The sequence below is a fragment of the Pseudophryne corroboree genome, chromosome 2, assembly GCF_028390025.1.
Source record: "Pseudophryne corroboree isolate aPseCor3 chromosome 2, aPseCor3.hap2, whole genome shotgun sequence".
NCBI classification, from domain to species: Eukaryota; Metazoa; Chordata; class Amphibia; order Anura; family Myobatrachidae; genus Pseudophryne; species Pseudophryne corroboree.
In genome coordinates, this window is record NC_086445.1 from 751680152 (window position 1) to 751701820 (window position 21669).

The window sequence follows — 21669 nt, forward strand, 5'->3', positions numbered from 1 at the left end:
CCAATTCTTTCTGGAAGAAAATCGACAGGGCCGAAATTTGAACCTTAATGGACCCTAATTTGAGGCCCATAGACAATCCTGTTTGCAGGAAATGTAGGAATCGACCCAGTTGAAATTCCTCCGTCGGGGCCTTCCTGGCCTCACACCACGCAACATATTTTCTCCAAATGCAGTGATAATGTTGTGCAGTCACCTCCTTCCTGGCTTTTACCAGGGTAGGGATGACCTCTTCCGGAATGCCTTTTTCCCTTAGAATTCAGCGTTCAACCGCCATGCCGTCAAACGCAGCCGCGGTAAGTCTTGGAATAGACACGGTCCCTGCTGAAGCAGGTCCCGTCTTAGAGGTAGAGGCCACGGATCTTCCGTGAGCATCTCCTGAAGTTCCGGGTACCAAGTTCTTCTTGGCCAATCCGGAGCCACGAGTATCGTTCTTACTCCCCTTTGCCGTATAATTCTCAGTACTTTTGGTATGAGAGGCAGAGGAGGAAACACATACACTGACTGGAACACCCACGGTGTTACCAGAGCGTCCACAGCTATTGCCTGAGGGTCTCTTGACCTGGCGCAATACCTGTCCAGTTTTTTGTTGAGGCGGGACGCCATCATATCCACCTTTGGTTTTTCCCAACGGTTCACAATCATGTGGAAGACTTCTGGATGAAGTCCCCACTCTCCCGGGTGTAGATCGTGTCTGCTGAGGAAGTCCGCTTCCCAGTTGTCCACTCCCGGAATGAACACTGCTGACAGTGCTATCACATGATCTTCCGCCCAGCGAAGAATCCTTGCAGCTTCTGCCATTGCCCTCCTGCTTCTTGTGCCGCCCTGTCTGTTTACGTGGGCGACTGCCGTGATGTTGTCCGACTGGATCAACACCGGCTGACCCTGAAGCAGGGGTTTTGCCAGGCTTAGAGCATTGTAAATCGCTCTTAGCTCCAGTATATTTATGTGAAGAGACATCTCCAGGCTTGACCAAACTCCCTGGAAGTTTCTTCCCTGTGTGACCGCTCCCCAGCCTCTCAGACTGGCATCCGTGGTCACCAGGACCCAGTCCTGTATGCCGAATCTGCGGCCCTCTAACAGATGAGCACTCTGCAACCACCACAGAAGAGACACCCTTGTCCGTGGAGACAAAGTTATCCGCTGATGCATCTGCAGATGCGATCCGGACCATTTGTCCAGCAGACCCCACTGAAAAGTTCGTGCGTGGAATCTGCCGAATGGAATCGCTTCGTAAGAAGCCACCATCTTTCCCAGGACTCTTGTGCATTGATGCACAGACACTTTTCCTGGTTTTAGGAGGTTCCTGACAAGTTCGGATAACTCCCTGGCTTTCTCCTCCGGAAGAAACACCTTTTTCTGAACCGTGTCCAGAATCATTCCCAGGAACAGCAGACGTGTCGTCGGGGTCAATTGAGATTTTGGAAAATTCAGAATCCACCCGTGCTGTTGCAGCACTACTTGGGTTAGTGCTACTACGTCCTCCAGCTGTTCTCTGGACCTTGCCCTTATCAGGAGATCGTCCAAGTAAGGGATAATTAATACGCCTTTTCTTTGCAGAAGAAACATCATTTCGGCCATTACCTTGGTAAAGACCCGAGGTGCCGTGGACAATCCAAACGGCAGCGTCTGAAACTGATAATGACAGTTTTGCACCACGAACCTGAGGTACCCTTGATGTGAAGGGCAAATTGGGACATGCAGGTAAGCATCCTTGATGTCCAGGGACACCATAAAGTCCCCTTCTTCCAGATTCGCTATCACTGCTCTGAGTGACTCCATCTTAAACTTGAATTTTTGTATGTACAGGTTCAAAGATTTCAGATTTAGAATAGGTCTTACCGAGCCGTCCGGCTTCGGTACCACAAATAGTGTGGAATAATACCCCTTTCCCTGTTGTAGGAGGGGTACCTTGACTATCACCTGCTGAGAATACAGCTTGTGAATGGCTTCCAATACCGTCGCCCTGTCTGAGGGAGACGTTGGCAGAGCAGACTTTAGGAACCGGCGAGGGGGAGACTTCTCGAATTCCAACCTGTAACCCTGAGATACTACCTGCAGGATCCAGGGGTCCACCTGTGAGTGAGCCCACTGTGCGCTGAAATTCTTGAGTCGACCCCCCACCGCCCCTGAGTCCGCTTGTAAAGCCCCAACGTCATGCTGAGGGCTTTGCAGAAGCCGGGGAGGGCTTCTGCTCCTGGGAGGGAGCTGCTTGGTGCACTCTCTTACCCTTTCCTTTGCCTCGGGGCAGATATGACTGTCCTTTTGCCCGCTTGTTCTTATAGGAACGAAAGGACTGCGGCTGAAAAGACGGTGTCTTTTTCTGTTGGGAGGGGACCTGAGGTAAAAAGGTGGATTTCCCGGCTGTTGCCGTGGCCACCAAATCCGATAGACCGACCCCAAATAATTCCTCCCCTTTATACGGCAATACTTCCATATGCCGTTTGGAATCCGCATCACCTGACCACTGTCGCGTCCATAAACTTCTTCTGGCAGATATGGACAACGCACTTACTCTCGATGCCAGAGTGCAAATATCCCTCTGAGCATCTCGCATATAAAGAAAAGCATCCTTTAATTGCTCTATAGTCAATAAAATACTGTCCCTATCCAGGGTATCAATATTTTCAGTCAGGGAATCCGACCAAACCACCCCAGCACTGCACATCCATGCTGAGGCGATGGCTGGTCGCAGTATAACACCAGTATGAGTGTATATACTTTACAGGGTAGTTTCCAGCCTCCTATCAGCTGGATCCTTGAGGGCGGCCGTTTCAGGAGACGGTAACGCCACTTGTTTTGATAAGCGTGTGAGTGCCTTATCCACCCTAGGGGGTGTTTCCCAGCGCGCCCTAACCTCTGGCGGGAAAGGATATAATGCCAATAACTTCTTTGAAATTAGCAGTTTTCTATCGGGGTTAACCCACGCTTCATCACACACTTCATTCAATTCCTCCGATTCAGGAAAAACTACAGGTAATTTTTTCAGACCCCACATAATACCCCTTTTTGTGGTACTTGCAGTATCAGAGATATGCAAAGCCTCCTTCATTGCCGTGATCATATAACGTGTGGCCCTACTGGAAAATACGTTTGTTTCTTCACCGTCGACACTAGATTCGGTGTCCGTGTCTGGGTCTGTGTCGACCGACTGAGGTAAAGGGCGTTTTACAGCCCCTGACGGTGTCTGAGACGCCTGGACAGGTACTAACTGGTTTGCCGGCCGTCTCATGTCGTCAACTGATTTTTGTAACGTGCTGACATTATCACGTAATTCCATAAACAAAGCCATCCATTCCGGTGTCGACTCCCTAGGGGGTGACATCACCATTACCGGCAATTGCTCCGCCTCCACACCAACATCGTCCTCATACATGTCGACACACACGTACCGACACACAGCAGACACACAGGGAATGCTCTTATCGAAGACAGGACCCCACTAGCCCTTTGGGGAGACAGAGGGAGAGTTTGCCAGCACACACCCAAGCGCTATAAATATATAGGAACAACCCTACAGAAGTGTTGTTTCCTTTATAGCAGCTTAATATATCAATATCGCCAAAAAAGTGCCCCCCCTCTCTGTTTTTTTACCCTGTTTCTGTAGTGCAGTGCAGGGGAGAGTCCTGGGAGCCTTCCTCGCAGCGGAGCTGTGCAGGAAAATGGCGCTGTGTGCTGAGGAGATAGGCCCCGCCCCCTATTTCGGCGGGCTCTTCTCCCGGTGTTTGTGAGACCTGGCAGGGGTTAAATACATCCATATAGCCCCAGGGGCTATATGTGATGTATTTTTAGCCAGAACAAGGTATTATCATTGCTGCCCAGGGCGCCCCCCCCAGCGCCCTGCACCCTCAGTGACCGCTGGTGTGAAGTGTGCTGACAACTATGGCGCACAGCTGCAGTGCTGTGCGCTACCTCATGAAGACTGAAAAGTCTTCTGCCGCCGGTTTCTGGACCTCTTCACTTTTCGGCATCTGCAAGGGGGTCGGCGGCGCGGCTCCGGGACCGGACTCCATGGCTGGGCCTGTGTTCGATCCCTCTGGAGCTAATGGTGTCCAGTAGCCTAAGAAGCCAATCCATCCTGCACGCAGGTGAGTTCACTTCTTCTCCCCTAAGTCCCTCGCTGCAGTGAGCCTGTTGCCAGCAGGACTCACTGAAAATAAAAAACCTAATAACTTTTTCTAAGCAGCTCTTTAGGAGAGCCACCTAGATTGCACCCTGCTCGGACGGGCACAAAAACCTAACTGAGGCTTGGAGGAGGGTCATAGGGGGAGGAGCCAGTGCACACCACCTAGTCCTAAAGCTTTTATTTTTGTGCCCTGTCTCCTGCGGAGCCGCTAATCCCCATGGTCCTGACGGAGTCCCAGCATCCACTAGGACGTCAGAGAAATATATATATATATATATATATATATATATATATATATATATATATATATATATATATATACACACACACACACACACACACACACATACACACACATTTGAGAAAGAGGATATAAAGGTCAGAAGGAAGAGGGGTATAAACAGTGTACCCGGTTTCTGCTTTTGCATATCTGCTAATTAGCATAGAATCTGCAATGAGAGAACCGTGCTTGGCACACGTATAAACCACAAAGACCTGTATCTGCTTTTAACCTTTCACATGCCCATGGGTTGGCAGAGGTTAATGAGAGTACAGTGGAGAGGTCCCTATAAGAAATACATTTTCAAGTGTACCCAACACCTCACAACAACAACTCCTGGGAGCACCACCGGTTACATAAATACCTGCTACATAAATAAGTTCTGGTCATTTAAGGACTATAATCTGTTAACGCATATTAACCACTTTATCTAGCCCATATAATTAAGTATTCATCCCCCTTTGGGATTAACCCAGTACACCATTTTCTATCCCCACCCAATGCCTTTTCTTATCTTAATTCGTATCCAAACAAGGCATCATCCGTAAAGGGAAGATTTTCTACATCCTTTTTGGAATCCGCGTCCGCCACCCATTGACGTAACCACAGAGCTCTGCGTACTGAGACAGCCATAGCAGTAGTGCGGCCATTTATCTTACACAATTCCTTAACAGCCTCGCTCATAAAATTTGCAGCCTCGTGGGGGCGTGGCTTGGCTGCCATTGAGGAAGGATAAGCTTTGTGTGGGCTCCTGCTTTAATAGCCATATAAACCCCTTTATTGTGGCTTACTCCCCTTCCTACTGCATCCACATACACCATACACCCCCTGGGCGCCAGGACACCTTCCCTGTCACAGGAGACGGGCTCGGGGAGACGGGGGGGGGGGGGTGGTTGCGGCCTGTCTCCTCTCCTGAAGCCGAGGACTCAATTTCCCTCTCTATCCGGCTGGTGACACCCGCGGTGCGGCCTGGTTCCTCTCCCGCCCCGCGACCCCTCTGCTGTGTTCCTCTACCTGCAAGCACCGTGAGACCGTCCTCAGCACCGGCCCTGCCGCCAGCTAGCCTCTCCTCCTGCTGTCCGCACAGCCGCACTCAACCACGGCCGCGGCTCCAATCTCCGCCCGCATCACGTGACCCTGCTGCGGCTTCTACCTCTGGGCTCGGCGCCCGACGTTGGAGCTCTCCCCGTCACCCGACCTCAGTTCTCCTGCCTCTGCAGTACAGAGAGGTGCGGAGAGGATTGCCTGCTGCGGCCTCCCTCTCCTGCTTGCACACCTGGGGGCCATCTTTCCCTGGATCAGGAGAACACTGCTGCAGCTGGGAACCGGCCACATGATTGGGTGAGACCTCTCCATTGCCCCTACTGCTGATGCCCCCTCTCTTTGTCCCACCATTAGTTAGAGGGCTATTTGTCCCCACCGGGACTAGTGCTGTTCCTGTGAAATTAACCTTTCCTTGCTGTTCATTTTCCTTGTGCAGTCTATTAGCTGGGTTGGAGCTCCCCCTAGTGGCTCTTATTGACACACTGACTCATTTTTGTAATTCCATTGCCCTTAGACCTACTTGACAGATTTTGCAAATGATCTCTGGACGCTTGCTGCGTGCCGGTGACACAGTTGTTGTCCTGCACCCGTCCTCTCCTCCCTGGAGCATGAGGAACCCTGTTTCCATTGTATCCTTGCTGCCCTATCGGTTGAAAATTGGTTAATGGCGTGCTAATGCCATTCCACTGAGAGTCACCATACTGAAGGCACTTAACAGCGTACTGAGCAGTTCCCTTGCAATTCGTCTCTCTACCTCATGACCTCGCTTAATCATCTGTCCTACTCTCAGCATGGTCAGGTCCGGGAAAAAGAAAGGTAATACAACGCAATCTAGGGAGACCGCAACCCAACCGGGAATGAGATCATTCCTACAACCTACTCCTGCTACACTCTCTGGAGATCTCTCTCCGTCATGTCCCTCTTCCTGTCACTCCACCTCTCCTGCCTCCTCAGTGATGGATCAACCTACTCCGCCCGTTCAGAGCGATACCGCTCTCCAGGACATTGTGAGGTTCATGAAAACTCTACCCACTGAGCAGGATCTCCAGGATACCATGCGTAGAGAGTTGGCATCTATCAAACAGGACATCTCACAACTTTCTGACAGGGTGACCGCATTGGAGGACCATCGTGATTCTGCGGATGTCTTTATGGGATCCCTGACGATCATTATCAAGGCTCAATCAGATGAAATCCGGTCGCTGCGGTCCCGTGTGTTGGATTTGGATAATAGGGGTAGGAGAAATAATATCCGGGTGAGAGGTATTCCCGAGGATGTCCCCCAGACAGATTTAGTGGACGCTCTGACGAAAATATTTAACAGTCCTGGGCAAGGATCCGGCTAACACCATAACCTTCGACAGAGCTCACCGTGCCCTTAAACCAAGAGGGCTCCCTACTGACTGACCCAGGGATGTCATATGCCGTTTGCATTACTACGCTCAGAAAGAGGAAATTATGGGCAAAGTGCGCCGCCTAGATGGCCTGGACTTTAATGGCGACCCAATTGCCATCTTCCAAGATTTCTCCTGGCACACACTTCAACAACGAAAGTCCCTCCGTCCCCTCACAGAGGAACTCCGCAAGCGTCAATTGAAATACCGGTGGGGCTTCCTTTTTAGCCTTCAGGTCTCCTCTTCTGGAAAGATCCACACCCTACATACTCCCTCCGACCTTCCCGCTTTCTGCTCCGGTCTCGGGCTCCCGCCCATAAAGATTCCTGATTGGGACTTTGTTTCTCCTGATCTGCATCCGCCTCAACCTTCTGGAAGTGGAGCGTCATGGCAGGTTGTACGTAATTCCCAGAGGAATTCCTCTAAAACCATCATCACTTGCCAGGACTCCCCCGCCACTTGATTGTGTTTTCTCCTGTTGCCTTGAAAATTGACTTTTTCTTTTTTACAGGAGTGTGGAACTGTCCAGATGTGGCATAATGGGTGAGATACATTTTACGCTGACCCGTGTTACTACTACCCCGTTTTGCCTAATTCTCTTCGGTTCCATCTGCAAATCTGGAGATTATTATTGAGACTTTGCTGTTATGCAGTTAGTAGTTACTGTCAGTTACTGTTTTTCTATATGTTCTTAGTTGATATAGTGCCTATGGGGGCGACTCCCTTTCCCCGTTCCCGCACACGACCATAGTGCCCTATGGGATTTCTGGTGTACCCGTTTACCAGTCCTCCCATGGCGGGTTTTTTCTTGTTATTGATGTTTCTATTTTCTGTGACTTGCTCTCCTTCTTTTCTGCTCTTTGTCTCTTTTTTCTTAGTGGCCCATCCAAGTCTCCTACTACGATGTACTGTTATATGATTTGATGCCTATCCCAGGTAGACTTAAATTTGCCTCAATCAATGCTAAAGGTCTTAACGTCCCTGAGAAGAGGTCCCATCTATTTAGGACACTGTGGTCAGATAGAGTGGATGTCGCTCTGATACAGGAGACACGCTTTAAGAACTCTGCCTACCGCCCCTCTTTTGTGAACCATAGATTTCCTCTTGCATTCTACTCCAATAACCCCGAAAGTAAATCCAAGGGGGTTGCAATACTTTTTTCTAAATCTTTACAAATTACTGACGTTTCAGTTCACAAATTGGTCCCCGGTAGATTATTGGAGGTCAATTGCGCTATATTCTCACAAACATACACTCTTATAGCTCTCTATGCCCCGAATCAAGGCCAACTATCTTTCTTTTGGTCCCAGTTTCCCCGTCTTGAAGCCATTTTGACAGGAATTGTTATTCTGGGAGGTGACTTAAATTGGTCTATGGATCCATCTATTGACACTTCCCCTCCTACCCCTAAATTTTCTGAACAAAAACACAGACAGGTTAGGAAGGCCTTTCACGAACTTCAACTTGCTGATTCCTGGAGGGTCACACACCCTTCTGATCGGGATTTCTCATTTTTCTCTCACCCCCACCAGGTTTACTCACGCTTAGATCATCTGTTCCTGAGTCATAGACACCTCCCATTATTAGTAGACGCCTCCATTGGCTCCATCACTTGGTCGGACCATGCCCCGGTGTTCCTGTCTCTCTCAGCCCCATCCCCTGGCCATTGGACTTGGCGCCTTAATGAACCCCTCCTACATGACAAATTTTGCAAAGATGAATTGGATAGGGAGTTATCTGACTATTTTGCCATTAACGACACGGAGGAGGTGTCCAAAATAACTATTTGGGAAACTCACAAATGTGTTATCCGGGGCCAATTGATCCAATTAGGCTCTTATGTGAAGAAAGAAAGATTGGCCCTAACCACCGCCCTATTGCAGAAAATTCATTCTTTAGAGGCCCTCCATAAATCCTCCCTATCCCCCTCCGAGTTGGTGGATCTGTCTGAAGCCCGGGCACTCCTAAAGAAAATCCTCAACAACAAAACCCAATTCTCTCTGCGTAAATGTAGTAATAAATATTATCGATGGGGTAATAAACCTGGCCGTTTGTTGGCACAGGCACTTAGATCCCAGAAAACAGCCTCCTTTATTCCCTCTATGAAAAATGGTGCGGGCTCTATCTGCTTTAAAACGCCTGAGATAGCAGCATGCTTTAACCATTATTATAATGCCTTATATAACCTAGGCGATCTCTCTCCGGCCCACGATCCCCTTTCTAATCTGCTCAGATCCAAGAAATATTTGGTTAAAGTGGCGTACCCTAAATTGTCTCTTTCTGATCGAGACTCCTTAGAAGAATCCTTTACCTTACAAGAGGTTGAACAAGTTATATCCTCTACGCCCTCGGGTAAAAGTCCGGGCCCGGACGGTTTTACCGCCACTTACCATAAGATTTTTAAAGATATTCTTGCCCCCAGATTATTACAGGCCTTTAACTCCATCTCGGCTGATACCCATTTCTCCGATCAATCCCTGGCAGCCCAAATCACTGTGATTCCTAAACCAGGGAAGGACCCCTCAGTGTGCTCCAGTTATAGACCCATATCCTTGCTCAATGTGGATCTTAAACTTTTTGCAAAATTGATGGCTCTCAGATTGAACAAATTCCTCCCATCCCTTATTCACAGTGATCAAGTGGGCTTTGTCCCAGGCCGCGAGGCTAAAGATAATACTACAAAGATCCTTAGCCTTATCCATTTGGCCTCTGAAAGTCGAACTTCTACAGTTTTACTATCTACAGACGCCGAAAAGGCCTTTGACAGGGTGTGTTGGAGCACAGTGGGCTGGGTCCACAAGCACTTCACAGAGTGTTATCCCTTTATACACGGCCATCAGCTAGAGTTCGGGTTAATGGGGTCCTCTCCGACAATTTTTCTATAAGCAATGGAACAAGACAGGGTTGCCCCTTATCCCCCATGATATTCGTCCTCTGTATTGAAGCCTTGGCCAGGGCTATTAGAGCAAATGACAACATTAAGGGGCTTCGAGTAGGTGACACGGATTATAAACTTGCTCTATTCGGCGATGACTTGCTACAGTCGTCACACAACCCACTCACTCACTTCCTCACCTCATGTGTGAATTGGACATCTTTAGTTCACTTTCTGGCTTTAAAGTCAATACATCCAAATCATACGCCCTCAATATTTCAATCCCCCATGCGACATTAGCTTTGTTAAAAATAAGATTTTACTTACCGGTAAATCTATTTCTCGTAGTCCGTAGTGGATGCTGGGGACTCCGTAAGGACCATGGGGAATAGACGGGCTCCGCAGGAGACAGGGCACTTTAAGAAAGAATTTGGATACTGGTGTGCTCTGGCTCCTCCCTCTATGTCCCTCCTCCAGACCTCAGTTAGAGAAACTGCCCGGAAGAGCTGACAGTACAAGGAAAGGATTTTGGAATCCAGGGCAAGATTCATACCAATCACACCGCACAACTTGTGATAAACTTACCCAGTTAACAGTATGAACAACAATGGAGCATCAGATAAACCCTGATGCAACCAAACATAACCCTTATTTAAGCAACTATATACAAGTATTGCAGAAGAAGTCCGCACTTGGGACGGGCGCCCAGCATCCACTACGGACTACGAGAAATAGATTTACCGGTAAGTAAAATCTTATTTTCTCTAACGTCCTAGTGGATGCTGGGGACTCCGTAAGTACCATGGGGATTATACCAAAGCTCCCAAACGGGCGGGAGAGTGCGGATGACTCTGCAGCACCGAATGAGCAAACACAAGGTCCTCCTCAGCCAGGGTATTAAACTTGTAGAACTTTGCAAAAGTGTTTGAACCTGACCAAGTAGCCGCTCGGCAAAGCTGTAATGCCGAGACCCCTCGGGCAGCCGCCCAAGAAGAGCCCACCTTCCTTGTGGAGTGGGCTTTTACTGATTTTGGAAGCGGCAATCCAGCCGCAGAATGAGCCTGCTGAATCGTGTTACAGATCCAGCGAGCAATAGTTTGCTTTGAAGCAGGAGCACCCAGCTTGTTGGGTGCATAGAGGATAAACAACGACTCAGTTTTCCTGACTCTAGCCGTTCTGGCTACATAAACCTTCAAAGCCCTGACCACATCTAGTAACTCGGAATCCTCCAAGTCACGAGTAGCCACAGGCACCACAATAGGTTGGTTCATATGAAAGGATGACACCACTTTTGGCAGAAATTGTGGACGGGTCCGCAATTCTGCCCTGTCCATATGGAAAACCAGATAGGGGCTTTTATGTGACAAAGCCGCTAATTCTGACACACGCCTAGCTGAAGCCAAGGCCAATAGCATGACCACCTTCCACGTGAGAAATTTCAACTCCACGGTTTTGAGTGGCTCAAACCAGTGTGACTTCAGGAAACTCAACACCACGTTAAGATCCCAAGGTGCCACAGGAGGCACAAAAGGAGGCTGAATATGCAGCACTCCCTTTACAAACGTCTGGACTTCCGGAGGAGAAGCCAGTTCTTTTTGAAAGAAAATGGATAGGGCCGAAATCTGGACCTTAATGGAACCCAATTTTAGGCCCAAAGTCACTCCCGACTGTAGGAAGTGAAGGAAACGGCCCAGCTGGAATTCCTCCGTAGGAGCATTCCGGGCCGCACACCAAGCAACATATTTTCGCCATATACGGTGATAATGTTTAGCCGTCACGTCCTTCCTAGCCTTTATCAGCGTAGGAATAACCTTATCCGGAATGCCTTTTTCTGCTAGGATCCGGCGTTCAACCGCCATGCCGTCAAACGCAGCCGCGGTAAGTCTTGGAACAGACAGGGCCCCTGTCGCAACAGGTCCTGTCTTAGAGGCAGAGGCCATGGGTCCTCTGTGAGCATTTCTTGCAGCTCTGGATACCAAGTCCTTCTTGGCCAATCCGGAACAATGAGTATTGTTCTCACTCCTCTTTTTCTTATGATTCTCAGCACCTTGGGTATGAGAGGAAGAGGAGGAAATACATAAACCGGCTGGAACACCCACAGTGTCACTAGTGCGTCTACAGCTATCGCCTGAGGGTCTCTTGACCTGGCGCAATACCTCTGTAGCTTTTTGTTGAGGCGGGATGCCATCATGTCCACCTGTGGCAGTTCCCACCGACTTGCAATCTGCGCGAAGACTTCTTGATGAAGTCCCCACTCTCCCAGGTGGAGGTCATGCTTGCCGAGGAAGTCTGCTTCCCAGTTGTCCACTCCCGGCAGTGCTCTTACGTGATTCTCCGCCCAGCGAAGAATTCCGGTGATATTGTCTGACTGAATCAGCACCGATTGGTCGCGAAGCAAGGTCTCTGCTTGACTTAGGGCGTTGTATATGGCCCTTAGTTCCAGGATGTTGATGTGAAGGCAAGTCTCCTGACTTGACCACAGACCTTGGAAATTTCTTCCCTGTGTGACTGCCCCCCACCCTCGGAGGCTTGCATCCGTGGTCACCAGGACCCAGTCCTGAATGCCGAATCTGCGGCCCTCCAGAAGGTGAGCACTCTGCAGCCACCACAGAAGAGACACCCTGGCCCTGGGGGATAGGGTGATCAGCTGATGCATCTGTAGATGTGATCCGGACCACTTGTCCAACAGATCCCATTGAAAGGTCCTTGCATGGAACCTGCCGAAAAGAATGGCCTCGTATGATGCCACCATCTTTCCCAGGACTCGCGTGCAGTGATGCACCGACACCTGTTTTGGTTTTAATAGGTCTCTGACCAGTGTCATGAGCTCCTGAGCCTTCTCCATCGGGAGATAAACCCTCTTCTGGTCTGTGTCCAGAATCATGCCCAGGAAGGGCAGACGAGTCGTAGGAATCAACTGCGACTTTGGAATATTTAGAATCCAGCCGTGCTGTTGTAACACTTCCCGAGAGCGTGCTACGCTGATCAGCAACTGCTCTCTGGACCTCGCCTTTATGAGGAGATCGTCCAAGTATGGGATAATTGTGACCCCTTGCTTTCGCAGGAGCACCATCATTTCCGCCATTACCTTGGTAAATATTCTCGGTGCCGTGGACAGACCAAACGGCAACGTCTGGAATTGGTAATGACAATCCTGTACCACAAATCTGAGGTACGCCTGATGAGGTGGATAAATGGGGACATGCAGGTATGCATCCTTTATGTCCAGAGACACCATAAAATCCCCCCCTTCCAGGCTTGCGATGACCGCTCTGAGCGATTCCATCCTGAACTTGAACCTTTTCAGGTATATGTTCAGGGATTTTAAATTCAATATGGGTCTGACCGAACCGTCCGGTTTTGGTACCACAAACATGGTCGAATAATAACCCTTTCCTTGTTGAAGGAGGGGAACCTTGACCACCACCTGCTGAAGATACAATTTGTGAATTGCAGCTAACACTATTTCCCTCTCTAAGGGGGAAGCTGGCAGGGCCGATTTGAGGTATCGGTGAGGGGGCATCTCTTCGAATTCCAGCTTGTATCCCTGAGACACAATCTCTATCGCCCAGGGATCCACCTGGGAGTGAACCCACTTGTAGCTGAAATTTCGGAGACGCGCCCCCACCGGGCCTAGCTCCGCCTGAGGAGCCCCAGCGTCATGCGGTGGATTTAGTGGAAGCCGGGGAGGACTTCTGTTCCTGGGAACTAGCTGTGTTATGCAGCCTCTTTCCTTTGCCACTGCCTCTGGCAAGAAAGGACGCACCTCAGACTTTCTTGCTCTTTTGTGATCGAAAGGACTGCATTTGGTAATACGGTGCTTTCTTAGGTTGTGAGGGAACATACGGCAAAAAATTTGACTTTCCAGCAGTAGCTGTGGAGACCAGGTCCGAGAGACCGTCCCCAAACAACTCCTCACCCTTGTAAGGTAAAACCTCCATGTGCCTCTTTGAGTCGGCATCGCCTGTCCATTGCAGAGTCCACAGGACCCTTCTGGCAGAAATCGACATTGCATTTATTCTAGAGCCCAGAAGGCTAATGTCTCTTTGAGCATCTCTCATATATAGGACAGCGTCTTTTATATGCCCCAGGGTCATTACTATAGTATCCTTGTCTAAGGTATCAAGTTCCTCTGATAAGGTATCCGTCCATGCTGCTAGAGCACTACACACCCAGGCCGACGCAATTGCCGGCCTTAGTAAGGTACCTGAATGTGTATAAATGGACTTCAGGGTACTCTCCTGCTTTCTATCCGCAGCATCTTTAAGGGTGGCCGTATCCTGTGACGGCAGGGCTACCCTCTTGGATAAGCGTGTTAGAGCTTTGTCCACCCTAGGGGAGGATTCCCATAGTAACCTGTCCGATGGCGGGAAGGGATACGCCATAAGCATCCTCTTGGAAATCTGCAGTTTTTTATCTGGAGATTCCCAAGCCTTTTCACATAACTCATTTAGCTCATGTGAAGGGGGAAAGGTCACCTCCTGCCTTTTCTCCCCATACATATGAACCCTCATGTCAGGGACTGGGGTTTCCTCTGTGATGTGCAACACATCTTTTATTGCTATAATCATATAACGGATGGCTTTAGCCAATTTAGGCTGTAACTTTGCATCATCGCCATCAACAGTGAAGTCAGAATCCGTGTCGATATCTGTGTCAACAATTTGGGATAGTGGGCACTTCTGAGACCCTGACGGCTTCTGCGGCATAGGATCAGGCATGGGCTGAGACCCCGACTGTCCTAAGGTTCCAGCTTTATCCAACCTTTTATGCAAGGAATTAACATTATCATTTAAAACCTTCCACATATCCATCCAATCAGGTGTCGGCACCGTCGGCGGCGACCCCACATTCATTTGCTCCCGCTCTGCTTCCACATAGCCTTCCTCGTCAAACACAAGCGTACCGACACACCACACACATACAGGGGATGCTCTTTTTGAAGACCGTTCCCCCACAAGGCCCTTTAGAGAGACAGAGAGAGAGTATGCCAGCACACACCCCAGCGCTATATGTCCCAGGAATCACACAGTAACTTAGTGTTAACCCAGTAGCTGCTGTATATAAAGCTTTTGCGCCTAATTTATGTGCCCCCCCCTCTCTTTTTACCCTCTTCTACCGTGAGTCTGCAGGGGAGAGCCTGGGGAGCTTCCTCTCAGCGGAGCTGTGGAGAGAAAATGGCGCTGGTGAGTGCTGAGAAAGAAGCCCCGCCCCCTCAGCGGCGGGCTTCTGTCCCGCGTTTCTGTGTAAAATAATGGCGGGGGCTCATGCATATATACAGTGCCCAACTGTATATATGCTCACTTTTTGCCAAGAGGTTCCTAATTGCTGCCCAGGGCGCCCCCCCTGCGCCCTGCACCCTACAGTGACCGGAGTATGTGGGTTTAATGTGGGAGCAATGGCGCACAGCTGCAGTGCTGTGCGCTACCTCAGTTTGAAGACTGGAGTCTTCTGCCGCCGTTTTTGAAGTCTTCTTGCTTCTGTCACCGGCTTCTGTCTTCCGGCTCTGCGAGGGGGACGGCGGCGCGGCTCCGGGATCGGACGACAAAGGGTGAGATCCTGTGTACGATCCCTCTGGAGCTAATGGTGTCCAGTAGCCTAAGAAGCAGGACCTATCTTCAGTGAGTAAGGCTGCTTCTCTCCCCTCAGTCCCACGCTGCAGAGAGTCTGTTGCCAGCAGATCTCTCTGAAAATAAAAAAAGCTAACAAAATACTTTCTTATAGCAAGCTCAGGAGAGCTCACTAAGTAGCACCCAGCTCGTCCGGGCACAGATTCAAACTGAGGTCTGGAGGAGGGACATAGAGGGAGGAGCCAGAGCACACCAGTATCCAAATTCTTTCTTAAAGTGCCCCGTCTCCTGCGGAGCCCGTCTATTCCCCATGGTCCTTACGGAGTCCCCAGCATCCACTAGGACGTTAAAGAAATCTACGTTCCCATTCATATGGAGGGATTCCCATATAACGTACTTAGGGGTCCAGCTGCCCAGCGATTTATCGCGCCTGATGTCCCTGAACTTTTACCCCCTACTCCAATCCATTAAAAATGACTACTGTAGATGGCAATATAATACCCTATCCTGGTTAGGCAGAATTAATGTTGTAAAAATGAACACCTTGCCCAAACTGCTCTACCTCCTCCAAACATTGCCAATCCGTATCCCGGACTCCTGGTTTCGGTCCATACGATCCTTAATCCAACAATTTATTTGGCGTCGTAAGAAGCCCAGGATTAGTAGATCCATCCTGTCACGCCTACCTAAAAAAGGCAGATTTCAACTCCCAGATATCAAAAATTACTATCATGCAATCACGTTGAACAGGGTCTTGGACTGGACCAGGAGTCAGGAGGTTAAACAATGGGTGGTCTTAGAAGGCCTATATGTTCAACTATACCCTGAAATTTTCCCTTGGCTTCCGACCTTACCCAAGCTTCCACAATCCCACCCGACTATCTCTCCTACGCTCTCCTTTTGGAAAGTGATGAGACGGCGATCATCTCTCTCTTCGGATTTTGGCCCTCTTACCTCTTTTTTGAGTAACCCTGCTTTCCCACCTGGCCTCTCCCTTGTTTACTATCAAAACTGGGCTCTGGAAGGACTTTTTAGAGTGGGTCAGCTAGTACAGCCATCTGGGGTCAAGCAATTTTCAGATATTCGGGCAAAATGGGATATTCCACATACTGATTTCTGGAAGTTTTTGCAGGTGCGACACTTCCTGTATACGGGCAATATCTACTGTCAAGCATCTCGGGAGATGACTCCATTTGAAAGGATGTGCGTTGCACCCCTACATCCTATGCACACGATTTCCACCCTATATAAACTCCTGCAATTATCTGACTCCATGACCCCTCCTCCTTTCACTCAGAAATGGGAGAGAGATCTGAACCTCACACTTTCAGATAGGGAATAAGAATCTATATTTCTTAAGGCTCATGGGAGCTCCATTTGTATACAAGAGAAACGCAATATAAGATACTGATGAGATGGTACAGACACCCTTCTCTTCTACACGCTATTTCTCCATCTATCTCCCCCTCATGTTGGAGGTGCCATAAGGACCTAGGTTCTTTGTTACACATTTGGTGGACTTGTCCCCTTATTAAAAATTTTTGGGATGATGTAGTCTCCATCTCGGGTACTATCCTACACACTCCTGTGCCATCCGACTCCGCCTTTTGGTTATTGAATCATTCCTCTACCCCCTCTATCCACTTATAAGACATCATTGTTGAGACACCTATGCAACGCCGCCCGTGCAGTAATTCCCATTTTGTGGAAGTCCTCTAATCCCCCTACTCGGTACGTCTGGTTTTCTAGACTAGATTACTATATGAATATGGAAGATATTTTATTGAGCTCTGGGGACAGACGGACCGAGTTTACAACAGTGTGGCTGACTTAGATAGAATATAAATCCTCTGAGTCCTACAAAACCTATATCTCTTCCCTGAAATGATGTGGCGGTCAATCTGTTCCTAGTTTGCATATATGGATGTGTCCATTTTCTTCTTTTCTTTTCTCGCTTATATTCTCTGCATTCTCGGCTCGGTCACATTTTCTTTCTTTCTCCCTCTTCCTTCCCTCTTTTTCTGTTTCTCTCTAACTTTCCTATTTTAAAACATATTAACGCAGACTTTTGCCATATCGGACACGTTGCTTTGATTTTGCTCATACTATTGTACACTGCTGTGGGCAGCTGTTTTCTATGTGTTCGATACTTGGTTTTCTTGTGCTTGTATATCGATTTATGTCTGTGTTATTTTCAATAAAAACAGATTAAAAAAAAAAGAAAAAATGTGCAGCCTCTTGTATATGTTGCAGAAGAGTAATGACCTCATCCCAGTGTAGAGAGTCTAAACCATCAATAACATTATCAGATCACTTTACCACGGCCCTGGAGACCCACCCGCAAACTATTGTGGGGCTTTGTGATGCGCCTACTGCCGTATAACTTGCCTTGAGCGTTGTCTCAATTTTACGGTCAGCGGGCTCCTTCAGGGATATAGCCCCAGGAACAGGCAGTACCAATTCCTTAGACAGTCTGAATACAGATGTTTCGACCGACGGGGGGTTTTCCCAGACCTTCCTATCCTTAGCTGGAAGGGGAAAGGTAGATAAAAACCTCTGAGGAATTTTACATTTTTTTATCAGGGTTTAACCAAGCCTCCCTGGCCAGGGCGTTTAACTCTTTAGACACCGGAAAGATAGCTGAACTCTTGGGTCTAACATTAAAGTATACCTCCTGATCTGGTATGTGGAGGACCTCTCTTACAGCAAAAATGAGGGCCTCCACCCCAGGGGACAGAGAACTGTCCTCGTCCATATCATCATCCACATCTGGCTGATGAGAATCAGACTGGAGCACCTGTGGCAGTGAGCGTTTATGTGAGGCCACTAGAGGGGGCTGAGAAGCCTTCTTGGAATCTGCTGCTTTAGCCACACAATCAATGGAGTGTTTTAACACCGGTCTCTCTCTTTTAGCTGCAGCCAATTCAGAGTTTACATTTTGAATCATGCTCTTAAAGCCATCTAACCAGTCAGGTGTCTGTGAGCTGGACCCTTGAGGAGATAAGGAACATTGCTCACACATGAGTGACCCCGCTGAAGATGGGGTAGAATTACAAACAGCACACATAACCATGTATACAGACATTATACAGGAAAACTACAGCGCAGCCCCTTGACCAACACTTCACACAGACCCGAGAGAGCCCTTGGAGTGACACTGAGGAGCGGACCCAGCACACAGAACAGAGCAGCACAATGTGTGGATATAAGTGTATGTGCTATAAGTGCAGCGGCGCTACCGCTGGCGTGCTCCCCTGTCTATGATCCCCTAGTACCAGTTTTAACAGTGTGTAACAGCGTGGGTTCTGGAGGAGCAGCGGGCATGCAGCCTTGATGATCCGCAGCAGCAGGAAATGGCACCTTTCCGTCGCTGGTCCTGCTCCGGGAAACCCCGCCCCTTGCAATGGCGTGCGGTCCCTCACAAAGATTATACTGGCCACAGTAGAAAAACATGAGAAATGCATTAAATAATCCACACAAAGCCTTAAAGACAGTGAGCACTGCGGGGCAACAGCCCTGAGCCAGTTTGTCCGTGTCGGGCACTGCAGAGCCGGGCCCATGACATATCGCCACACTGCACCAGGGACCCGATAACCGGGGCCCCGCTGTAACACTCACCGCACCTGGGTCTTCGGCATCTGTTAGAGGGTGGCGGCTAGCTGCTGGCGTGGGCACACATACCGACGATGAGTGATCAGTACCTCAGGGGTCTATTTACTAAGCCTTGGATGGAGATAAAGTCGCTGGAGATAAAGTACCAGCCAATCCGCTCCTAACTGCCATGTTGGCTGGTACTTTATCTCCAGCAACTTCATCTCCATCCAAGGCTTAGTAAGTAGACCCCTCAGTGTCCTGTCAGCTGGGATTACGAACCATTAACCCTCAGGTGGTTGGTTCATTCCCCCCTCTATGTCCCACGAGCAGGTAGTCCGTCTGCCAAGCAGAGCTACCTGAAAATAATAAACTAAATTAAAATTTAAAGAAAAATCTCTGGAGCTCCAAGAGAAGTGCACCCGGCTCCTTGGGCAGATTTTTCTAAAAAAGTGAGTCTGGTAGGAGGGGCAGGAGCCAGCGCGCACACACACTAAAAGTTTTAAAAAGTGCCAGGCTCCAGTGGACCCAATCTATATCCCATGGCATACCTCCCAACATGACCCTCTCTAGGAGGGACAGAATGCCCTGCTTCTGGACTTTTTCTCTTAATGTAGGATAGCCAGCACCTGTCCTGAACAGGTTAATGAATAAGAAAGGTGTTTTAGCACAGGTGACAGCAATCATAAATTAAGAGGGAAGTCCAGGAGCAGAGCATTCTGTCCCTCCTGGAGAGGGTCATGTTGGGAGGTATGCCCCATGGTACTAAAAGCACAAGACCCCAGTATCCGCTAGGACGTAAGAGAAAAATAATTTGGGACCTTCAGCAATTATTATTAAGCCATAATAACTTGCACTTTTCACAAGTAGTATATGCTAACTATATAGCCAATACATAATGTTACAATTATGTTGGAAAGCAGGGGCCAAGCACAGCAGATATATTTTTACCACATAAATAGAATTTACTTAATTTAGATTATAATCCGAGTTTCTGTATGTTAGTGTCCTGAACTTTTATTGCACTTTGGTTTTGAACTTTCTAGTTATATTATATAAAGTACTAGTATACTTGTATATAACATTGCTCTGATACATACATAGACTCACAATTTCATTGATTCATACACAAATTGTGCAATTTACTTACACTATAGGGGTAGCTTTATCAAGTTCTGGAGAAAGATAGAATGCAAAAAGAGCACAGCCTGTGTGTCCCTCCACTTTATCTCTCTCCCAGCTTTGATAAATCTCCCCCACAGTTATCTCCTGGTCACACGGTGTGGGAGACATAGTGACTATCTTGCACATGGAGTGTAAGGAGACTGGAGCACAGTGACAGGGGAATCGGTGCTGTGCGCGTCCATGCTAGTAATGCCCGAGTCTCCAACACAAACCTATAAAGTCATATACTAGCATTGAACTCACCGCCTCCCGTACTCCGGGAGCATCATATCCCTGATCAAAATACGGTAACGCGTCCACCACCACATCTCCAGCCACCAGACTGGTGCCCGCCATCTTGGAACCTGGCAATAATAGAGAGCATGCATGCGCACTGGAACCTATTACATGCACACTGACGTTGCTTCCTGATAGGAAACCGCTAAGACTGAACACAGCGCCGGCAAAGTATCTGGGATGTGATTGGTTGTCAGCGTCAGCGGTCACTCAGTCTGTCTGCACTCAGATCTAACGTGAGCGCTCTCTGGGGGGGATTCACTAAAAAGATTGCAATTGGAAAGCTGCTTGTAGCAGCTTTGTGATTGATGAGCATGAATGCAAATGCAGGAGGAGGTGCTATGTATTTGCGATTAGATTGCTTGTGAGATGAATATCGGCTCTCATTCCGAGTTCGCTCGCTGGGTGGTCTTCTGTATGCCGGCGGCCGGGCTCCCGACGTCCAGCATCCCGGCGCCGGAACCCCGACCGCCGGCATACCGACATTTATTCTCCCTCTCGGGGGTCCACGCCCCCCCTGGAGGGAGAATAAATAGCGTGGCCTGCATAGCGCGCCACCGTGCCTGCATAGCGCGCCACTGTGCCCGCATAGCGCGCCACCGTGCCCGCAGCGTGGCGAGCGCAGCGTGGCGAGCGCAGCGAGCCCGCAATGGGCTCATTTGCGCTCTCGCCCAGCTGTCGGTATGCCGGCGGTCGGGATTCTGGCGCCGGTATGCTGGTCGCCGGGAGCCCGGCCGCCGGCATACACTACTACACCCGACTCGCTAGCTGCTTTTAGCAGCATTGCACACGCTAAGCCGCCGCCCTCTGGTAGTGTATCTTAGCTTAGCAGAATTGCGAACGAAAGATTAGCAGAATTGCGATTAGAAATTTCTTAGCAGTTTCTGAGTAGCTCCAGACTTACTCCTACACTGTGATCAGTTCTGTCAGTTTCGTTCCTGGTTTGACGTCACAAACACACCCAGCGTTCGCCCAGACACTCCCCCGTTTCTTCAGACACTCCCGCGTTTTTCCCAGAAACGCCAGCGTTTTTCCGCACACTCCCATAAAACGGCAAGTATCCGCCCAGAAACACCCACTTCCTGTCAATCACACTCCGATCACCAGAACGATGAAAAATCCTCGTTAGGCCGTGTGTAAAATACCAAACTTTTGTGCTAATTTACTTGGCGCAGGCGCACTGCGAACATTGCGCATGCGCAGTTTGCGACTAATCGCTCCATAGCAAAAAAAAATAACGAGCGAACAACTTGGAATGACCCCCATCGTGACCATGGGGTCTATTCATGTAGCAGTGATACCAGTGGAGAAGGGAGCCAGTGGAGAAGTTA

At 49.0% G+C, this 21669-nt stretch overlaps 1 protein-coding gene across 1 annotated transcript in view; it reads right to left on the reverse strand.

Moving 5' to 3' along the window:
- BCAS2 (BCAS2 pre-mRNA processing factor) overlaps nt 1-20497 on the reverse strand; it is a 102730-nt gene extending 82233 nt beyond the window's left edge. The window contains exon 1 of the mRNA XM_063955428.1: nt 20306-20497. Within this exon, the coding sequence (XP_063811498.1) occupies nt 20306-20398 (93 nt within the window). The 5' untranslated portion in view covers nt 20399-20497. The remainder of the gene's footprint in view (nt 1-20305) is intronic.
- Between the last annotated feature and the right edge of the window lie 1172 nt (nt 20498-21669).